The 23081-nt window shown below is 48.0% G+C and overlaps 2 protein-coding genes across 2 annotated transcripts in view; both read left to right on the forward strand.

Moving 5' to 3' along the window:
- MAGEL2 (MAGE family member L2) overlaps positions 1 to 23081 on the forward strand; it is a 548609-nt gene that overhangs the window by 477437 nt on the left and 48091 nt on the right. The gene's annotated exons all lie outside the window — the stretch shown is intronic.
- OTUD7A (OTU deubiquitinase 7A) overlaps positions 1 to 23081 on the forward strand; it is a 42565-nt gene that overhangs the window by 604 nt on the left and 18880 nt on the right. Inside the window, exons 2-5 of the mRNA XM_049782668.1 lie at positions 4514 to 4608; positions 6180 to 6334; positions 17417 to 17608; positions 18372 to 18590. Of these exons, the coding sequence (XP_049638625.1) occupies positions 6184 to 6334; positions 17417 to 17608; positions 18372 to 18590 (562 nt within the window). The 5' untranslated portion in view covers positions 4514 to 4608; positions 6180 to 6183. The remainder of the gene's footprint in view (positions 1 to 4513; positions 4609 to 6179; positions 6335 to 17416; positions 17609 to 18371; positions 18591 to 23081) is intronic.

A 23081-nucleotide genomic window follows, 5' to 3' on the forward strand; every position in this document is an offset into this window, starting at 1 on the left:
ACAAAACAAAAAAAGAACTGGAATTGGAATCCACAAGTGCTGGCCACAAGGGCAGTGTGTTGGGGAGTGGTGGTCTGTGTTGCCACCAGGAGAATTTCAAGTCCTGACAAGGGATTTCAAGAATTTCAAGTCCTGACAAGGAAAAAAAAATAAAATAAAAACAGGCTCATCTTAACATAGAATTACTTTTCATTTGAGGGTTTAGAGCAGTTGAAGGGGGCTGCTAGCCTGGCACACACTGATGGAGGGGCATCCCCAGCACTCAATAGGATCCCCCGAGGCCTGCCTGGAGTGAGCCCTGAGCACAGGTGGGTGTGGCCCCAAAACAAACAAAAAGAATTGCCTTTCCTTTTAAACATACCTCCCCAAAATTTTTTCTATTTTTTTTTAATTTTTTTCTTCTTGATGAACATAGAGTTATCCTCACCTTCTGGCTCCTCAAACACCCCTTTTTGTTTTCGTTGACTTATTGCCCATCTTTTTCTTTGGATAAACTTCTAACCTCCAAAACAAAACAAAATAAAACAAAAAACAAAAAACTAAATAAAGGTGGGCCAGAGAGATGGTTTGGTAGATAGAACACTCACCTTACATGTGGCCAATCCTGGTTTGATTGCCAGCACTGCAGAGTCCTCTGGGCACCATAAGGAGTACTCATGAGCACAGAACCAGGGCCTAGAAGGCTTCCCCCCAAAAATGAAAAGGGAGCATCGCCTGTTCTTCATTTGTGTCACACACACACACACACACACACACACACACACACACACAGTGAACTGTTTCCATTGGTGTGTTCAGTTTCATTCCCTACATCACGGGCATGATAACATGTCCCTCTGCGTTGAAAAACATCGACTGCTGCTTCTTGCGACATATTCTGCAGCTGTCATCATCTCATCCCATTTTCCAAGCCTTGAGCATCCTGTAGAAACAGTCAGGGACTTGTTGGCCATTACCCGGAAGGAGGATGAGCTACATGTTTAGTCAGGTGAGGTCACGTAACTTAACAGCCTGCCTCTAGCTTAGCACTACTGGCACAAACTCACTTTTAAACTTGGTTGGTTGGTTGGTTGGTTGGTTGGTTGGTTGGTTGGTTGGTTGGTTGGTTGGTTGGTTGGTGTCTGGCCCACACCCATCGGCAGACAGGGATTCCTCCTGGCTCTGCATTTAGAAATCACCCTTGGCAGGCTGGAGGGCCCATATGGGATGCTGGGAATCGAACCGGGTCCCTCCTGGTTGGCCAAATGCGAGGCAAACACCCTACAACTGTGCTATCTCTACTGCCCCTCGCCAGATTTTTTTAACTACCTACCAGGAAGCCTGTGGGTCTTCGCTCTGTTGCATGGGCGCCCCAAAACCAGCAGTGGGTGGACCAACGCAGCCCCTTCTCTCAGAAAACAGTCACTCACAGCTCCTTTTGCAGAAATGGCTTGTTTCCAGGAACAGGAAATGGACAAGATATCTTTGCTGCATCTTCTTTTTTTTTAATTTTTATTTTTAATTATGAGAACAAAGGTACAAAGAAAGAGGACAAGGTAAAGTTTCAGTGGAAGGACAATCATCCATAAACAGAATTCTCGGGGCCGGGCGGTGGCGCTGGAGGTAAGGTGCCTGCCTTGCCTGCGCTAGCCTAGGACAGACCGCGGTTCGATCCCCCGGCATCCCATATGGTCCCCCAAGAAGCCAGGAGCAACTTCTGAGCTCATAGCCAGGAGTAACCCCTGAGCGTCACAGGGTGTGGCCCAAAAAACCAAAAAAAAAAAAAAAAAAAAAAACAGAATTCTCAGAAGAAATCCCCTTGCTGGTACATTAATTTTGAACATTAAGAAAAATAAAACAGAGCCCATGTACAATTACTTTGTCCCTCAAGTCCCCAGATTGTAGTACATTAAAACATTTCTTAGCAGTACACAAAGCAATATAAGGCCATAAAACTTATGTAACTCCTTAAACATTGAAGGCATTGTATTTTTTTACATTTCCATGTACATGCATATTAGTTTAACCTCAAAAGTTTAAGTGGGTTTTTTTTTTTAAGGATTAGAGTCAAAGGAGCACAGTAAAAACAGTGTTAGGGTGGCAGTTATTGTTTACATAGGCCCACCAAAATATGAGGGACATGGAAAGGAAAAGCCTTGACCTAAATACAAGGAGACCCTACCCCTGAAGTTTCCTGGCATAAGACCAACTCTAGGCTCCAGGTAAACTAGTTTGTTCAATCCAAGTCATTGACTATAGTGTCAAAACACTTTTATTTTTCATACAGTCTCTGTTTGTTGGTATCATGTTTCTGCATATCCTACATTGAAGTCAGGATGGTGTGGAGCATCCTCTGGTTTCACCTCACAATTAAAGGGCAACGCAGAGAGCCCTGTCCTTTAAGCAGGTCGTTGTTGTCAAGTCAGCTTAGTGTTAAGTCTCTTTTGAGCAGGTCAATGTCAGAGCAGCGGTAGGGTCTTCCCTGGTAGAGGATCACTTCCTGGTGATGTTATAACCGATCTTGGATGTTTTGTAGATAGCTTCCCTGGTTCAGGAGTGAATGGAGAATGCCCATCTTCTGAGGCCTGTGCCAGGTCATTATGTCAATGTTCAGGGTGTAAGGTCCCATTGTACTACAAGGATTGTGTGTTCCAATCTCTATTAGATAAGAACTTATTTGTATGTATTGTATTTTCCCATTTTAATGTGCCTATGCAAACAAGGAACAATGCCACGTGGCGTTATCAGCCCATATGGGTTCCTCAAGAACAAGGCCAACAATCCCCGTGACTTTGTTCAAACATAAGCATTAACTGAGGGACTCTTTCACCAAAATTCCTCATTGAACAGCTCATAAAGAGAAGAAAAGATAAAAAGTGAGGAAAATCGTCAGTGTATAAGAGAATATTTAGTAAGAGTTATAGCTGTCAAAGAAAATAGACATAAAATATTCAAAAGCCATACGTGTCCATTATATGTCTTCTGAAATAGTTGGGAGTTGTTAAATCCAGTGCACCACTTTGGTCTATGATTAGGACTGTGCAGTATTGAAGTTAAAAAGGGTAAATGGGGGGTACTGATGTTTGGGGGTGAGCAAGTTAAGGAGTGAAAATGAGCTTTACAGGGGTGTGCGAAAGGGCAGAATACAAGATGAACATTCTGCATACATCAAACATAACTTAAGGATACTATTATATTCTGTGCACGCGGGGGCTGGTAAGAAATTGCCAGAGACTGCCATAGTGAAACCGAGCAGCTCTTAGCACCCCCCAAGTTAGGACCCACCTTTTCTAGCCGCCTGGGCTGGCACCCAGGGAAGGCCTGGAGGCCGGGGGCAGGAGAGGGGATGGCTGGGGGCCTACCAAGGCTCCCAGCACCCCTAAGCTAGAGAGAAGGACTTCGACCTGGGGTCTCCCCAGACCCTATGCCGACTAGATCTAGCCTCCGGATCAAGAAAGGATTCGGTAGAGCACCGGAAGCCAGGATCTTTGCAGCATCTTCTTATTCCTCTTTTAATCAGCCTTAATTCCATCCTTCATCATTTCCATGAGGCACCGAGGAGGCCGGCCCACGATCCCCAAACAGGAATGCTCTGAGCTTCAAACAGGGTATCCATATACCAAGGGTGCCTTAGGAAGAAGAGAAAAGGGCCTCCTTGTCTTTGGAGGACACCAGTGAGCCAATCCTGGCGGCTAAGTCACAAGTCAAGAAGCAGAAAGGAGGAAAGATTCTTTCGCTATATTAGAGCAGATAGTCTGATGGAAGTTTCTCATTAAAGAAGTATTTTAGGGCCAGAGCGATAGCACAGCGGCAGGGCATTTGCCTTGCACGCAGCCAACCTAAGACGGACCCGGTTCAATTCTCACCATCTCATAGGGTCCCCCTAGTCTGCCAGGAGTGATTTCTGAGAACTGAGCCAGGAGCAACCCCCAAGTGCCACCGGGTGTGACCCACAAACAGAGTAAAGATGTATTCTAGAGCAGTAGCACAGTGGTGAGTGTTTGCTTTACACGCAGCTAACCCTAGTTCAATTCCTGCCAACCCGGATGCTCCCCTGAGCACCACCAGAAGTGATCCCTTAGCACAGAGCCAGGAATAAGCCCTGCTCACTGCCGAGTGTGGCATGAAAGCCAAAAAAGAAGAAGACAGATGAAATTAAGGCCCTAGAGCACACAAGAGACCTTTTCTTTCTCAGTTTGGACTCATATTCTTTCATCTGATGAATTATTATTATTATTATTATTATTATTATCTGATGATAATGTGTCTTTGCTGGGGAAATGGGCCATTCCTAGCTGGGGGGGAAGGTTGGGTAGATTTGCCACCCCCCCTGTAGCTGGCGTTTGAATTCATCCTTCCCTCCTTAGAGTAGTTATCAAACGTGCAAGGGCAGAAAAGCACCTGCTAACATGATGGGGGTTGGGGCAGGCCTCCTGGGCCTTAGGAAAGCCAAGGAGGGCCGGTGCCCCTGACCTGCACTCCAGAGGATGCCACCTCATGCCCAGCTCAGGAGATGACTGATTCTCCTTTCCAGCAGGTGCAAACGACCAAAGAAGACACGCTCAGGGCAGAACTTCCGTCTCGGAGAGAGGAAGAAATCCTTTTCCTAACTGGTTCCACCTACACCAGGTCAGGTCATTTCCATCTTTTCTTTCTGCTCACACTGGCCAAAGGTCACAGACCCCACGGAGTCCGGGGGTCAGGACAGTGAGGGCCTGACACCATGGGGCTTCCCACCCACCCCCGCCTGAGCCTCTGTTCTCTCTCTCTTGCTCTTTCTGTCTCTGTCTGTCTGTCTGTCTGTCTCTCTCTGTCTCTCTCGCTCGCTCACTCGTCCAGGGAGACTACATAACATGGCACAAGTCCCTAAACTTCTCCCCAAGATAAGGAACAGAGGGTGGTGTGGGATGAAAGGCCTTCCCAGAGCATGATCCGCCGACTCTGCTCATTCAGTTTCACCTCACCTGCCCCAATAGGCACAGCAGTTTCTAGAAAGTTCCAGGGAGTGGAAATGTGGGGATCCTTTGAACTAGATAGATGATGGCACTGCACGCAAAGGCCATGGTGGGTGTGTCAGTAGTGAGGCCGCATGACTGGTCAGTTGACAAAGCAAGAAGCTGTCATGAGCGGCATTGGGGCTCACGGTGCTGCCATCAAAACAAGAAAGAAAAAAAGAAAAGAAAATCATTCTTAAAGATGGTGGATCAGGGCCAGTAGGGCATTTGCCTTGCACACAGTCAACTCAGGAAGGACCCAGGTTCAATTCCTGGCATTCCTTATAGTCTTCTGAGCCTGCCAGGAGCGATTTCTGAATGCAGAGCCAGGAGTAACTCCTGAGCGCTGCTGAGTGGTCCAAAATCAAACAAACAAAAAAATAAATATATTTTAAAAAATTAAGATGGTGGAGCAGACCTAGCCCACAGCCACTGCCACTCTTTGGTGGGTACTGAAAGGACACAGGTAAAAGTTAGAAAAAGGCCCCACATCCAGGTACCTTGGAAGAGGATTGGGGATATCGGGAATCGCATGGAGGTAAGTGCCAGGCCAGAAAAGGCATCAGGGAAGGTGCTTGCCTTGCATACAGCTCACCCAGGCTTGATCCCTGGCACTGCATAGTTTCCCCTGAACCCAGTAGGAGTAGCCCCAAAGAGCAGAGCCTGGAGTAAGCCTCAACCACAGCCAACCGTGGCCCAGGTACCAAAAAATGAGGTGCAGGGAAGGAAAGGGAATGGAAGAAGGAAGGAAGGTCGGAAAGAGGGAGGGTGGGAAGGAGGAAGGAGGAAAGAGGGAAGGAGGGAAGGAAGGAAGGAGAGAAGGAAGGAAGGAAGGAAGGAAGGAAGGAAGGAAGGAAGGAAGGAAGGAAGGAAGGAAGGAAGGAAGGAAGGAAGGAAGGAAGGAAGGAAGGAGAGAAGGAAGGAAGGAAGGAAGGAAGGAGAGAAGGAAGGAAGGAAGGAGGGAAGGAGAGAAGGCAGGATGGAGGGTGGAAGGAAGGGAATTAGGGCATCATGAAGGAAGGAGTGAAGTGGGAGGGAAGGAAGGAGTAGAGGAAAGAAGGAAATGCCATCAGGTTATGTTTGACACTGGCATTCATACTCAGGCCTTGTCCCAAACCTTGTTAAGATCTATCTCTCTCTGCCCCCTCTCCCTTTCTCCCTCTCTCTCCCTCTCTGTCTCTGTGTCTCCGTGTCTCCTGCCTACAGATGGATGGTGTCTAGCCTGCTTCCAAACCCCACCTCGGCCGAGTGCTGGGCGGCCCTTCTACATGAGCCCATGACTGTTGATATGGATGCAGTCCTGTCAGACTTTGTTCGGTCCACGGGGGCAGAACCTGGTCTGGCCAGAGACCTACTGGAGGGTAAGCGCCCCTCCTCCCCTCCCCACCCACTCCAGCACCTCGAGGCAGGAGGAACAACCCCCCAAGCTAACAGCCCTTGGCACTGGGACTCACACATTGCAGACCAGTAAAAAATGGGGTGGCAGCCAGATCATTTTCTCTTATTCTGAACTCACTGCCTGAAAGGGAATTGGGGTTTTCCTTCTGATGGCAGAAGGGCAGAGGTTAAAGTTTTCTTGCCTTGCATGCAGCCAACTCTAGTTCCCTCATGGTGTGCCTAAAACCAGTATCAGACTTGGCATTGAGACTTAGCCCAAATATACCAATAGTTATTTGAGGCTGGGATATATATAAAACATGTGTACTCAGTTCTTGTCTCTGAACAGGAAGAAAAATAGCTTTTAGCCATTGTTTTGTAGGATAACAGAAAAACCTAGTAGTAAAATATATGATCCACTTTTCTTTTCTTTTCTTTTTTTTTTTTTTAGTGTTTTGGATCATACCCAGCTGTGCTCAGGAGTTACTCCTGGCTCTGTGCTCTGGGGTTATTCCTGGTGGCACTCAGTTGACCCTGTGAAATGCCAGGGACCAAACCCGGGTCAGCCGCAAATGCCCTGCCCACTGTGCTATCGCTCCAGCCCCAGTAATTCACTTTCAACCGGGGAAATGTGCAGCTGGTAGATGCTCAGTGGCTAGTGCTCAGACCTTTCAGCTTCCAGCCCAGTTGGGGACTCACAGATCTCTTGGGAACCCCCAGCTGCATCCCAAAAAGCTAAATGCCTCCATCAGCTTTTCGAGCAAATACCATTTGCCTCCATGGAATGTGCTGGATTTATCCGTCAAGTGCATTGAAGAATTTGTTCCGCTGAAGATTTCAAATCTAGTTTTGGTCCTTTTCTCAAATTTGACTCTAGTTTCACTAGAGTTAAAATCTTCCACAGGGTGTTGGGGGGGTGGGGAGGGAGTCCATGCAATGATCCAGGACAAGTACATGTATGGGGAGAATTTTTTTTTTTACTTACTCTATGCTCAGATATCATTCCTTCCAGGGTTCGATGGATCAGAGGGGATGCTAGGGATTAAGCCCAGGGTGGCCTGCTTGCAAGGGAGGCCCCTACCTGCTGTCCTATCTCTCTGGCCTTAAAAGAGAGAATTTCTAGGGACCAGAGAGATAGCAGAGCGGTGGGGCATTTGCCTTGCACACAGCCGATCCAGAACGGACGGTGGTTCGAATCCCAGCATCCCATATGGTCCCCTGTGCCTGCCAGGAGCGATTTCTGAGTACAGAGCCAGGAGGAACCCCTGAGCGCAGCAGGGTGTAATCCAAAAACAACAACAGCAACAACAACAACAAAAAGTGGATTTCTTGATGACTGTGGGACTTAGTGACCAACTTCCTGTTGCAAATGGTTCCAAAAACTACAAGTCAGTGGCTTGGTTCTGTGGCCAAGTCACGTGTCTTTCTTCATCCCTGGAATGAACCCACTGGATCCTGGTGAATGATTCTCTTCATGTGTCATGGGGAACCCAAGATTGCATCCATGATTTTGATCGTCAGATAGAGATCCTTTTTGTCTGGCTCTGTTAATCAAAGATACCAACCTGCAATGTTCTATTTTATGTGACTTTTATTGGCATTGTGGAATGTATTTTTTTTGGGGGGGGTCATTCCTATCTTTGATTTTCAAGATGTTTTTGAACAAGGTGTTGTCTCTTCTCTAAAGGCTTTGGAGTTTTTTACATTTTATTTTGGTTTTTGTTTTGTTTTGTTTGCTTGCTACTTGCTTGCTTTTAGACCACACACCTAGTGATTATTCCTGGAGTTAAAAGTTGTGGCACCATGCTCAGTAATTACTCTTGGTAGTGCCAGGGATTGAACACAGGGTGGACGCATGCATGGCAAGAGTGCTGCCTACTATACTATTTCTCTGAAAGGTTTGTGGAATTCACTGATGAAGCTATCTGGTCCTGGGCCTTTGTTCCGAGGAAGACGTTTTATTACTATTTTGATGTCTGACCTGTTCCATGGAACTATTGGTTTCTTACTGGTCCAAACTTGGAAATTTTCATCAATGCATCACAATTCTTGAGGCGCTGGGATTTTTGTTGAAATGGTTCGCATCAGACTGTCACTGCATTCAGCTCCAGGGTTGCCCTGAGCTGAGTGTGATATCAGGTTTGTGCTGGTCTCCTGGGCTCTAGGCTTGTTTCCAACACTGGGAAGAGCTTCCAAGGGGGTGACGTGGGTTTTCTTTACATTTTCAGGAGAATTCACAAGTGAAATCAACTGGCTCTGGGCTTTTCATTGTTGGGAAATTTTGATTACGTATTCAACAGCCTGACTAGTGACCAGTCTGTCGAGCTCCCTCGAATCCCTTTGATCACGATTCATTCTTGAGAGGCCTCTGCACTTCTATTTCTATGTATTTGTCAGTTTTCCAGATTTCCTCCTGTTGATTTTTAGTTTCCTGCCATTATGGTTGGCAAAGATAATTTGGTGTGATGTTAATTTTCTTCCTGTGGCTTTTTGAGGGGGGCTTGGGAACTGGGCCAAACCCCATGGTGTTCAGAGCTGACTCCTAGCTCTGCATTCAAGAATCACTCCTGGCAGGCTCAGGCCACTATTTGAGATGCCAGGAATCAAACCTGTAAGTGTAAGTAAAACACTTTGCCCACTGTACTATCGCTCCAACCCCAATCTTTTTAGTTTTGTTAACATTTTATTAACATTACTATATGACTGCCTCATGACTTGTCCTGGAGAACGTTTTGTGTGGCCTTGAGGGAAAGAATGTCTTTTCTGCTGTTGTTGAATGAGATGATCATTGATGCCTCTTATTCTTTTGTTTGTGAATATAGTTCTAGTCTGTTGTTTCCTTTTTAACTTCTGTGTAAATGATAAATGGACTGACCCTGCCATTATTAAATTTTGTCTGTTTCTCCAACCACATATGTTCATACTTTTCATTAATTTGGGGGTAAGAATGCTAGATGCATATCTTTTTATGATTGCTGTAGTTTTTCAATCTTTTCATCATTGTATAATAGCCCTCTATCTCTAATTACCTTTTGGGCTTAAGTCTCTATTTTCTCATGTCAGTGAATGATCTTTCATGCTCTGTTTGTCTCGTGTCACATGTAGGTACCTGCCCTCTTGATTTCATTCACACTTTTTCCTTCTCTACTTTTGAGCCTAAGTATATCCTGGAAGCTGAAATAGTTTCTTGTTTCTATCTTTATACGGCTTTGTTTTTTGATTTCGGTAATGGCTTTTGTTTGGAGGAAACATTCTGTGGTACTCAGGGGCTACTCCTGGCTCTGTACTCAGGAATTACTCCAGCAGGGGACTATATGGGATGCCAGGGATTGAACCCTGGTGGGCTGGGCTGTGTGCAAGACAAATGCTCTGCCTGCTCTACTATCACTCCAGTCCCTGGATTTTATTTTTAATCAGACACTTTTGGGTGAGAGAATTCAATCCATTTACGTTTCGTCATTATTGATAGGAAATGACTGACTATTGCTATCACACCAATGTTTTTCTAGCTGTTTTGTAGGCTTATTGTGATTTTTTTCTGTGACTTTTCCTTTTGTAAGCTGATGATTTTCTTTAGTGAGGAGCTTGGATTGCCTGATAATGTTCATTGTCTTTCTGCATGTTCGTGTGTCTCCTTGAACTTCCTTAAAACACTTGGAGTGGCTGGAGTGGTAAAACAATGGAGAGGGAATTTCTTTGCACATAGCTGACCCAGGTTCCATCCTCAACACCCCATATGGTCCCCAAGCCCCACCAGAGCACAGAATCAGGAGGAAGATCTGAAAATCCTGGGTGTGGTCCAAAAACAAACCAACAAACGTTGAATTATTTGGTTGGGGTTTTTTTGGTTGGTTGGTTGATTGGTTGGTTGGAGTGTGTGTGTGTGTGTGTGTGTGTGTGTGTGTGTGTGTGTGTGTGTGTGTGTGTGTGTGTGTGTGTTTGGGGACCACACTCAGCGATGCTGGGAGGTAAGGTGGGCAGGACCTATATGGGATGCTGAGGATTGAACTCAGGTTGGCCATGTGTAAGGTAAGTGCCTCCCTGCTGTACTATCGCTCTGGCCCTGGAAAGATTTGGGGGGTAACTTACAGGTCTTTCCATGTATTGGGGATTAGGTCCTAGAAAATGAACTGTGATGCTTTGCTGGGTCACATTTCCTGGTTTCTCATGATCTTTGAAGAAATATGGGTCATGCTTACCAGAGTTCTGGATTCCGTCATGTTTGGCATAAGTGATACACTTTTGCAAGCTAGTTACTGCTGAGACTTTGACGTGTACTTTCGACAAGGACTCCTTAAATCTACACTTTTAACGAAACCTCTGGTGGCCCCAGGATCTTAAAGCTTCTGTCCCTGTATTTCCTCTTGCCCATGATCTTGCATTTTGCCATGAGCTGATTCCACTTGAATTCTGGAAATAAATGCTTTTCCGATGGCATCAGTACTACTCACTGGAGCATCTACAAATCAAGAAACGTTTCACGTCTGGTTCTTTGCACCATCCCAGAACCACTGTCCAGAACAGCACCGTTGAGTCTTTGCCATAGAGTGATCCACGTCGACACCCGCTCTTGGATTCTGTCTTGTTGTGTTTTCAAATTTGCTGTTACTCCAGAAGGACGATGTTGATGAGATCTGAGACTCTGGACGTGTTTATTTTCTTTCAGCGCCTTGACGACATTCCATCTTCTTCTGACCTTCATTGTTTCATTGAGAAGTCAGCTGTCAGGTCCCTTATTGATCACTGTAAGGTAATATGTCTTGTTTTGTTTTGTTTTCTCCCTCTGTTTCCTGCTTCCAATTTTTTGTGTGTCTTCTTGGGTTTTCAGCAACTTTATTATAATGTCTCTATATGACTGTCCTCACATCCTGCCCACCCTCCTGGATGTGTCCTACCTCCTTTAAATCTGGGACTTGCCTATCCTCTTCTTCCTAGCTAATGGTCAGTCTTTGCCTCTTCCAAAATTTCCCAGCCCTTCCCTCTGGCCTCCCTTTCTGGGAATCAGCTGCACAGGCTTGGCATCTTTGCTTCTCCCTCTGGACTTGTGTTCTTGAGCACCTTGTTTCATCTCTCTCTAGACACCGCTTTCACATGCGCCTCTGCCTGCCCTGCGAGATTAAAGCAGGTCACAGCCTTGCCTCTCACCTGCTTTCCAGCTTCTGTGCTCTCTTTTGTGAGAACCAGTTCAGCCCTTTGGCCTCCCACTGACTTCTCTGGCTGGTCTCTTCTGTTTTCCAGTTCCAGTTTCCACTCAGTCCTTTTGTCTTGCCGAAAAGTTCTAACATTGAGTCACGGTTCCTTCACATATGTGTCTGACAGACAACTCACTTGTCTGACTCCTGTTTTTCTATCACTGCTCTTTGTTTGCTTTTCACTTCGTTTTCCACCCTATCTTGTTTTTGTATGGTCCCCCAAGCTGTTTATCTTGTAACCAGACATTGATATCTCTTGAATGGTTTTCCCTCCCGACCTCCCCAATCCCTGGCACATTATCTGTCCATTCTGTGTCCCATGTCCCGTATTAGATACTACACTTGCAGGAGATCACAGACAGTATCTGTCTTACTCAGGCTTATTTCTCTTAGATCAATACCCTCAAAGCACACACCTAAGATGTCACCAACATCCCAAAGTCTCTTTTTTCTGGACTGTGTGATATTCCCTCGTGTAAATCTTTCCCCATAAACACAGTGACACGGAGTTCTGTAGCTGCAAGGACATCAATGTGTAAAACTTTTTTGTTTTTACTTCCCTCATGAATAAAACAACACATCTTTTTGTGGACCCAGGACCCATTTGTAAACTTTTCCATGACTTCTCATTTTTCTTTTGAAAATATGTTTTTTTACTGAAGCACCATGATGGACAAAAATGTCCATAATAGGTGCTGGAGCAGTGGTACAGAGCATAAGGCATCTGCCTTGCTGGTGCTAGCCTAGGACAGACAGTGGTTCCGCCCCCGACATCCCATATGGTCCCCCAAGCCAGGAGTGATTTCTGAGCGCATAGCCAGGAGTAACCCCTGAGTGTCACTGGGTGTACAAAAAAAAATGTCCACAATAGAGTTTCAAGCAACACCAGTCCTACCACCAGTGTCGACTTCCATCCACCGGTGTTCCTTGGTGCCCTCCCGCCCCACACCTGACAGTGCTCAGGGATTACTCCTGGCTCTGTGCTCAGAAATCTTCTATCCAGGGTTAGGGGGGCCATCTGAGGGGCCAGGCTACATACGAAGTAAGTGCCTTCTTTGCTGTGCCCCCAACAGGAATATTTTTCAGTTTGGTTCTTATAGTTTGAATCTCCTGTTTCCAGTGTAGTTGGTTGTGCGGTTCCTAAGTACCATAGTCAGCACCCACAGTTTTCCTGGTGGCCTGGCTTCTAGCCCTTGTTACCTCCCAGCCATCTGCTCTTCCTTTCCCCCTCGATTTCTTTCCTTCCCTGACCTCTTTTCTCTGATCCAGGTGATCCAGTACCCTCTTCCTGCCTTACACTTCCTCACCCTGTTATTCTTTCTTCCACAGATAAGGGAGACCACCCAGTATGTGTCCTTCTTCTGACTGACTTACCATGATCTCCAGTGCCATCCAAGTCGCAGAAAATTGCATGCTTCCATCATTCCTTGCAACTCACGTTCTTTGCATGTTTTCTGAGTTGTGTTCTTTTTTTTATTTTTATTAATTGGTTTCCGAGAAAAATACACTGTGTGTGTATATATATATATGTTTAACATGATCATCTGTGCACACACACAGATTGCATTGTCCCATATCATACCCAGCCCTTTCTGGAGGAATCAGGGAGTCACAGCTGAGTTGTGTCTCAGGAGCTTCCCCAGTTCAAAGGAATCAAGAGGCCAGGAGGCCTCATTCTGGAGTGTCACCCCATCTTTGAGCATCTCTACAACCTGGTCCTCCCACTCCCTCATTTCATCCGATGGGCTACGGACCAGATACTGGGCCAATGACATCTAGCTCCATCCCACCCTCTTTCTAGACCCCCCTGTGTTTCGGGGTGCTTGCAGTCTGGTCCTTTTGTTCTCTAAACAAACATGGACATCAGCTCATTTCTTTTCAGGAAGAGATAAATCTATTCATGCTTTTCCTCTAAAAAAAAATTGGGGGCCGGAGAGATAAACAGTGGTAGGGTATTTGCCTTGCATGCGGCTGACCCAGGACAGGCCCGAGCTTAATCCCCAGCATCCCATATGGTCCCCCGAACCTGCCAGGAGCAATTTCTGAGTGCAGAGCCAGGAGTTACCCCTGAGTGCTTCCAGGTGTGGCCCCAAAATCTAAATAAATAAAATTCTTAAATTAAAAAATGTAATTTAATTTAAAAGAATAAAAAACTAAATTGGAAGCAGGAGTGTGGAGCAATAGTGTAGCAGGGAGGGTCTTTGCCTTGCATATGTTCAACAAAATTCAATCTCTAGTATACCTTAGGGTTCCCCAAGCCCACTGGAGTGGTTTCTGAATGCAAAGCCAGGAATTACCCTGTGCACAGCTGGATATAGCCAAAACAAAACAGAATAATACCAAAAGAAAAATTAAAAAGAGATGCCAATAAATGTATAAATTCGCTTAAGAAGAATGAGAGGCAAGTGTAAGTCTTTTCAAGCTGAGGCATTCGAGGAAATTCTTCCTGGAGACCTCCCTGCTTCTTAGACAGCCTGCATATCGAAGTTTATTCCTCCACACTGTGTGTGTGGAGTTGGGTTGGGTTGGGTTGGATTTTTATATTTTTAAATTTATTTGGACCATTTGTTTTCTGTTTGTTGCAATTTGGGTTTTTTTTATTTTTTAAATATCTTTATTTAAGCACCATGATTACAAACATGTTCACGGGTGGGTTTTAGTTATAAAAAAAAGAACAGCCCACTTTGGGTTTCTGCTGCAATTACAAACGGGATGGTTTTCTTTCTCTTCTGGATTGTTTTCTTTCTCTTCTGGTGCGTCTTGAGTCTTTTTCGTGTGGACCTCCGGGGGGCGCTGTGCTGTCGGGCCTGTTGGGCTCTCTGCCTCCCCCTGGTGGACATGGGGGAGAACGGCCCCTCCTGGGCCCAGGGCCACTGCAGGTGATGGAAGGACGGACAGAAGAGCCAGTTTCCTTCCTGGGACGGGTTTGCAGGGATTTTGTTCCAGGGGGCCTTTGCAAACAGCGGCCCTGTCTTCCCGAACTGTCTTTTTTTAATTTAACATTTTTATTTATTGATGAAAATGCATCACATAGTTGACATAACTGATCATAATACAATTGTTTCAGGAAGACCAAAAGCAACATGATTTAAAAAAAAAAATAGAAATTTGAAAGAAAAACTAAAGATATGGGAGAGAAAGGAAAGAAAATGTTCAGTAACGGGGCTGGGAAGGTGGCACTAGAGGTAAGGTGTCTGCCTTGCAAGCGCTAGCGTAGGACGGACCTCGGTTCGATCCCCCGGCGTCCCATATGGTCCCCCCAAGCCAGGGGCAATTTCTGAGCGCATAGCCAGGAGTAACTCCTGAGCGTCAAACGGGTGTGGCCCAAAAACCAAAAAAAAAAAAAAGAAGAAAGAAAGAAAAAAGAAAATGTTCAGTAACAAGTATATTTTTGAAAATTATTGAATCACCAATGAACTCATTAATGCATTAACAGAAAGTTTAGTAAGATCTTACTTTTTTTTTTAAAGCATGAGAGTTTTAACAAAAAAAAAGTAAAAACTTTTTGTGGGTTGTGTGGGTGGCAATTGTTGTTTGCATAGACCCAGCAAAATATGGGGGAAATGGAAGGGAAAAGCCTTGGCCTAAGTACATGGAAAGTACATAAGAAATTTGCTGGCTTAAGACCGACTCAGGGCTTCAGGCATTCCTCAACTGTCTTGATGCTCCGTCATTTGGTCCTTTGCTGGCCAGGCACCACACCTGAATTTGTCCTGGCCTCCCCGGTGCTCTCCTACCCCCTAGAAAAGCTTCCTATTATTATTATTATTATTATTATTATTACCATCATCATCATTATTTTATTTTTGTTTTGGGGGCCACATCCGGCAACGGTCAGGGGTTCCTACTGGCTCTGCACTCAGAAATCATTCCTGGCAGGCTCAGGGGACCATATGGAATGCCAGGGGTCAAACTGGGATCCGTCCTGGGCTGGCCGTGTGCAAGGCAAATGCCCGACCACTGCTATCGCTCCAGCCCCTAAGAAAGCATTTTTTTCATCGGCGTATGAGTAAACTCCTTCTGTCTCCTATTTCTGTGTGATTCTGAAATTATTGAAACCAGGTCAGGTAAAATAGACAAGATTTTTCTTCAAACCACCTTCTTTCCAGACCATTGTTTTGTTTTGTTTTGTTTTTAATATATAAAAAGAACAGACCCACCCTGTGCTCTCTGGTCCAACAGGGAGATACTTTGGGGCTCCACACTCAAGCCTCATGTCCACCTGGGTAAGATCTTGTAGACCACAACTAAGTACTGCGGGATCTAACTCTGGGCACCGCTAAGGACCCAATTGGCTTTGCTACCTTCTGAGGTTCCCTGTGCAAGGAAAGGGAGAGCTTGATCAACACCCTAATTTCAGGGCATGAGGTCATCCCACTATTCCACTTATTACTCTCAACGTCACTTCCCAACCTGTGAACATGGAAGAGACGCCCCCACGGCAGTCCCCAGGCAGGAAGCAAAGTGGCAGCTGCGTCGGAGAAAGGCCACTTCTGGGATAGGGAGACTGTGAAGACCCACCCCCAAGCACCCTGAGCCCCCAGCATCGTGTTTTCTCCCCTCTCCTGTGGGTCTCGGTCTCCAGCACTGCCTGATCTCCACCACCACCACCAGGAGCAACAAGCAGGTCCCCAAAGAATGAAGCCTAGCAATGCTGCCTATCACTGCTGGATGCGACTGTCAACCTCCAAACGAATGGTTTTATTATTTCCAAGAACAAGAAAAGTGGCGACCAGGGAGGGAAGAGGGGAGCCAGAGACCTTGGAAATGGGGTTCAGCTATTGGTGAGGGCAGAGTTGGCTGATGGCTGAAGCCTTTGGGGGGCTTTTTTGCGAGGTCAAAAACCTTGCTTTATGAACTGGTAAGTCAGAAGAAAGCAGAGAAGGCCCGAGAGATAGCACAGCGGGTAGGGCATTTGCCTTGCACATGGCCAACCTGGGTTTGGTTCCGGCATCCATATGGTCCCCTGAACCTGCCAGGAGTGAGTTCTGAGCACTGAGCCAGGAGTAACCCCTGAGCACCGCTGGGTGTGGCCGAAAAACCAAAAACATTAAAAAAAGATTAAAAAAAAAAAAGAGACCTCCTCATTCTGTTTCTAGCAAGTGCCCAGTGTCTAGCCCACGGGGACAGTGTTGGAATTTCTCAACCATTAGCAACAACTCCAGGCCCTCCCCAACAAGGCCTCATCCCCAACGCCCCCAGGCCCCACCGGGCCCCTCCTCAAGGCGAGGGGGTCCCTGTCCTTCCTAGTCAAGTCCTTTTCGATCCATTTTTTTCCCCAGAGAAAAGCTCCGCTGGGCTATTCCCTCATATTCACTCAGCTTGAAGAAAACGTCAAAAGGCCAAAAAGCAAGTCTGATGTTTCTCATGAACGGTTTCTGGGGTTTGGAGGGTTTTTTTTTTGGTTAGTTTGTCTTCTGTGGGGCTTGGTCACTAGCTGTGTCCCCATGGAGGGGAGAGAGAGTGACAGACAGATCAGAGCTATCAGACTACATACATACAGCCCATGTTTCGAAGTGGGTGCTGTCATGCTGTGGCTTGGGAGGGTTGAGCAAAATTGGGGCCACACCTGCACAAAGGGTCCCTCCTAGCTCCGTACTCCCAAACCACTCCTGGTGGTGCTCCGGGGTTCTGGGGATCAGGTCCGGGAAGCCGTGTTGAAGGCCTGCAATCGCCCTGGCCTGGGTGTGGGTCCCCAGGAACTTGGGAGTGAGCCCCCAACACTGGCCGTGGAGCATCTGAAAACAAACCCCAAGACCATGTTTCTCCTTCCAGCCTCAGGCCACCCCGGCCTGGGAAGGGCCTCGGTGGGGAAGCCAGTCCGTGCGGGGCCGGCCGGTGCTCCCGCTGCAGTGCTCTGCTCTGTGCCCGCAGGCAAGAACTGGGACCTCTCGGCCGCGCTGAGCGACTATGAGCAGCTCCGCCAGGTGCACACGGCCGGCCTGCCGCAGGTGTTCGGGGAGGGCCGGTGCCCCAAGCCGCCCGAGCGGGAGCCCCGGGAGCCCCCGCAGCCCGCGCACAAGGCCGAGCGGCCCGGCACGCACCGGCCAGAGGACATCGCACAAGGTGGGCACGATGGATGGGTACGCGCATGCAGAGAAGCCCGAGCAGGGGTGAAGGTGGAGGGTGAGGGTTCAGATGGATGGAGGGGTGAGGATGGAGAGGTGAGGTACAGGGGTGAGGAGGAAGGGGTGAAATGGAGGGGTGAGATGCAGGGGTGAGGGGCAAGGGAATGGGGTACAGGAATACAAGGTAGAAGGTTGTGAGGAGGAGTGTTGTGGGGTTCAGGGTGTGGGGCACAGGGATGGGAGCTGCAAGGTCTGTGGGGCTCAAGGGTGAGGCACAGGGACACCCTGCACCGATCTGGGCCTTTGCAGAGGGGTTTCCTGCCTGTCCTGCCATGGCAAGGGCAGGGTGGAGGCCACCCAGGCTGCAGGGGTGAGGGCAGCATGCCACGCGGGAAACGCAGGCTCTATGTGCTGGGCGTCCAGTGCACGCGTGATCGGTGGCATCTCCCTTCACCTGTCCTGCATGCCCATGCCTGTGTTCATGGGCAAGACGGAGCCTTTGTCAGTGCGGCTTGCATGTCCCTGACATGCGTGTGATCACCCACTCACGCCCACATGCCTCGTGCACATGTGCGTCAGGCGTGTCTGTGGCACTTGGCCATATGTCACCAGTTGTCACACGTGTGCGTCCATGTGGCACGCGTTCCTGCCAAGTCCCTATGTCTGCGTTGGGTGGTGTGCGCGCACCTTGGCATGTGGGTGTGCGTGTCACTCACATGTGCGTGTGCCAGCCCGCGCCACCCTCGCCGCTGTCCCCGCAGAGAAGCGCCTGTCCCGCGGCATCTCGCACGCCAGCTCGGCCATCGTGTCCCTGGCACGCTCCCACGTGGCGGGCGAGTGTCGCAGCGAGCAGTTCCCGCTCGAGATGCCCGTCTACACCTTCCAGCTGCCCGACCTGAGCGTGTACAGCGAGGACTTCCGCAGCTTCGTGGAGCGGGACCTCATCGAGCAGGCCACCATGGCCGCCCTGGAGCAGACCGGTGAGTGGCAGGCCGGGGACCGTCCCATGTGGGTCCTCCGAGTCTGGGGACACCGGGGAGAGGAGGGGAAGGGATCAAAATGATCAAAATGAGAATAGAAGTCCACCCCCACTGGGGCCGGAGAGATGGCATGGAGGTGGGGAGTTTGCCTTGCATGCAGAAGGACTGTGGTTCGAATCCCATATGGCATCTCATATGGTCCCACGTGCCTGCCAGGAGCGATTTCTGAGTGTAGTGCGTTTGCCTTGCACACAGCCGACCTGGGATGGACCCAGATTCGATTCGATCCCCAGCATCCCAGATGGTCCCCTGAGCCTGCCAGGAGCGATTTCTGAGCTCAGAGCCAGGAGGAACTCCTGAGCACCACCGGGTGTGGCCCCAAAAAACCAAAATTTATATATACAGAGAGATATCAGTATCTTCTAGTATTAACCATGTATCTGTGCAGGCCAGGATTTATGAGATCTAAGACAAATTTGGTGGCTTGGCAGTACCATAAGGTTAAGTGGCAGAGCTGGGCCGTTTCTGTGTGAGTGTGTAGGGCGTGCCGCTGGGCTACTGGAGTTCATGCAGGCAAGGGGGATCTGCCCCCCCCCAACCCCCTTCTGAGAATTCCAGAGAAATCAGCCAGGACTGGGCTACCTGGGCCATATCACAGCCATTATTTTCTTTTAGAGTTTGATGCAGGAGGGGCTAGAGAGATAGCATGGAAGTACGGCATTTGCTTTGCATGGAGAAGGATGGTGATTCGAATCCCAGCATCCCAAATGGTCCCCCGAACCTGCAAGGAGCGATTTCTGAGCATAGAGCCAGGAATGACCCCTGAGTGCTGCTGGCTGTGACCCCCCCCCCCCAAAAAAGAAAAAAGTAAAGGGTTGGATTAAAAAATCAAAAAACAGACAATAGAACTAGGGGCAATTCATGATTGACTTTGAATCAATTCCTAGCACTATCTGTAGCCCCTGTGCCTAACCAAGAGTGATCCCTGAGCACTGAGCCAGGACTCAGCCCTGATAGAGCAGGATGTGTCACCCACATACACACAAAGAAAAGCATTTTAGGGCCTGGAGAGATAGCACAGCGGCGTTTGCCTTGCAAGCAGCTGATCCAGGACCAAAGGTGGTTGGTTCAAATCCCGGTGTCCCATATGGTCCCCCGTGCCTGCCAGGAGCTATTTCTGAGCAGACAGCCAGGAGTGACCCCTGAGCATTGCCGGGTGTGGCCCAAAACAAAAACAAAAACAAAAACAAAAAAAAACAGAAAAGCATTTTTAGGCTGGAGGGATAGCACAGCCGGTAGGCCATTTGCCTTGCACGCCTAACCAGGTTCAATCCCCAAGATCCCGGGCCTGCCAAGAGTAATATCTGAGCACAGAGCTAGGAGTGACCACTGAGGGCTGCCAGGTAAAGTCTAAAAACGAACATAAGTAAATAAATAACACTTTTGTTTTCTTTTGTCTTTTGGTCCTTTGACCCTGTGATGCTCAGAGGTTACTTACTCCAGGCTCTACCTCAGGAACTGCTCCTGGCTGGCTCGGGGCACCCTATGGGATGCTGAGGTTTGAACCCGGTCAGCCACGTGCAAGGCGAGTGCCCTCCCTGCTGTGTCATAATTGCCCCAGTCCCTGATGGATGCTTCTTAACCTCAGGTCCCAAAAAAATCAATGAACTGCTAAACTTGCTGCTTTCACCTCTTGGCCACAGCTTCCTGTGGGTTTGTATCTTGGGGCTCTGCTCAGCGCCTTCCTGCTGGGGATTCTCCGTGGCCTGTTGGGAGATCCCCCCCCCCCCCATGCCAGAGCGAAACCCCAGGGAAATTTCTTCCCTATCACCAAGTTTTACGTTGCTCTCTTGGCTCAGAATCTCCAAGCCACAAATCAATGTTAGCTAAAGTTCGAGCCAAGTCCTGGGCCACTTTTTTTCTGGAGTTCCATGTTGTTGTTTGAAACCTACGCTAAGTCCAGTTCTGCATTAGCTTTTGGTTTGTTTGTTTTTCCCCTTGCACCCGGTGGCACTCAGGGGCTCCTCCTGGCTCTGATCTCTGAACCCAGGTCCATCCCAGGTTGGCTGCATACAAGGCAAACACCCTGCCACTCTGCTATCACTCTGGCCCTAATTTTTCCAGTTTTGTGGGTCACACTAGCAATCCTCAGGGGGTTCCCACCAGCTCTAAGTTTAGGGATCACAACTGGCTAAGTGTGAAGACCCTTTGGGGTGCTGGCATCAAACCTGGGTCAACCACATGCAAGGCAAATACCCTCCCTGGTGTCTGATCGTTCCAGCCCCAATTAGCTCTGTATTGGAGGGAATGACTGTCCTCCCCTCATACTGGTCCCCATCCAGCCTCCCTACATCCCTGGAGCTGCTGCCTCCCATCTTTTTTTGTACCATAGGACACACTCCCCCCCTCCACAAAAAAAGTGCGTCTTAAGGAGCGAATGCAGCCTGGTGCTTCTAAAGCCTGAGTGCAGGGGAGGAGAGACAGTCACAATGATTCTTAGTGTCATGTTGACTGCTGTTCACTTCACATGGTTGAAATATTATTTTGTTAGAGTTTATGCAATATTTTTGTACACCATTTACTTTTGAATATTTTTTTTTTTGTTTTCCTCATCTAAAAACTGTGTGCATCTGATGGTCAGGTGCTTCTTAGAGAGCAAAAACTATAGTATTCCCTGTTGGTTTCTATTCCATGTGGCTTTGGCTCGGTTCTTCTTGCTCTCTCCCCAAGGAGAGTCGGTGGCTGTGACATTTGAGGGGGTTGTTGACGGGGTGATGGATGTTCTCCGGGTCCTCTCTGCCCCTTCACTCTCTCCCCTCCTGCAGAAAGAAGGGGCTTCTCCTGGCCTCTTTCTCTGTTGCTCTGGGCACAGGCACATGACACCTGAGTCTCAAGGTACATTCACAGGGGCCAGAGCGAGCATACAATGGGTCAGGTGCTCCACTTGTACAGGTCTATCCAAGTCGAATCCCTGACATCCCAGCTGAAACTCAGGGTGGCAGGTTGTCTGTTTTTTATAAAATCTCGGAATCAGCTGTTAGATGCCTGCTTCTAGGGCACAGCATCCTCTGTGTTTTCTTCCTACCTGTGCACCCCAGCCTCATGCCATGCTCACACTCCACCTCAGAGATGCTGTTTTTGCCTTGGAATGCCCTGAAGGTTGCTGTGTCTTGTCCTGCCAATGCTCCGGGCTCTCTGGCAGGCCTGAAGCTGCCCTTCTCCTCCCCTGTCCCCACGTTTGCACAAAACTATTGGGGTGAGAGAAGTCCTGTTAGTGTCTGGAAACCAAGCAGAGGGAGAGAGAGGGTGAGAGAGAGAGAGAGAGAGAGAGAGAGAGAGAGAGAGAGAAGGAGGAAGAAGAGGAAGAAGTGAAGAAGAGGAGGAAGAAAAGAAGAAGAGAAGGAAAAGAAGGAGGAGGCCAGAGAGATAGCACAGCAGTAGGGCATTTGTCTTGCACACAGCCAACCTAAGACTGATGGTGGTTTGAATCCCTGCATCCCATATGGCCCCCTGAACTGCAAAGAGCGATTTGTGAGTGTAAAGCCAGAAGTAACTCCTGAGCACCACCAGATATAGCCCCAAAACAAAATAAAACAAAAATAAATAAATAAAGTTAAATGTAGTGAAATTTAAAAAAACTGGCCAAGGGCCAGGCAGTGACGCTAGAGATAAGGTGCCTGCCTTGCCTGTGCTAGCCTTGGACAGACCTCGGTTCGATCCCCCGGCGTCCCATATGGTCCCCCAAGCCAGGAGCAACTTCTGAGCACATAGCCAGGAGTAACCCCTGAGTGTTACCGGGTGTGGCCCAAAAAACAAAAACAAAAACAAAAAAAAACCTGGCCAAAAAATGGTATCATGTACTTACTGTTGTTTCATCAAAAAGAAAAAATAAGACAGGCCAGAGCAATGGCGCAGTGGTAGGGCATTTTCCTTGCACACGGCTGACCCAGGATCCCCAAGCCAGGAGCAATTTCTGAGTGCAGAGTAACCACTGAGTAACCACTGAGTGTCACAGGTGTGGCCCAAAAAGAAAAAAAAAAAAAAAACAGTACTTTGTAAGTACTTTCAAACAGGTCTGAACATAAATTTGTAGGTCAATGGGGCCAGAGATACAGCACAGCAGTAGGGCATTTGCCTTGCATGCAGCTGATTTAAGAGATGATGGTTCAAATTCCGGCATCCCATATGGTCCCCCGAGCCTGCAATTTCTTGATTTCTTGAGCTCAGAGCCAGGAGTAATCCCTGAACGCTGCTGGTATGACCCAAGAAAGAAAAAAAAAAAAAAAAAGGAAGAAGGAGGAAGAAGCAGAGGAGGAGGTGGAAGAAGAGAGGAAGAAGAAAAGGAGGAGGAGGAGAAAGAAGAGAAAGAAGTGAAGGAAGAAGAGGAGGGAGAAAAGAAGATGAGAAGGAGTGGGGAGGAGGAAGAAAGAAAGAGAGGAGAGAGTGAAGCCAGGAACTTCAGCAGCCAGAGCCAGACAGCAGCCCCTTGAT

The sequence above is a fragment of the Suncus etruscus genome, chromosome 11 (assembly GCF_024139225.1).
Source record: "Suncus etruscus isolate mSunEtr1 chromosome 11, mSunEtr1.pri.cur, whole genome shotgun sequence".
Lineage (NCBI taxonomy): Eukaryota > Metazoa > Chordata > Mammalia > Eulipotyphla > Soricidae > Suncus > Suncus etruscus.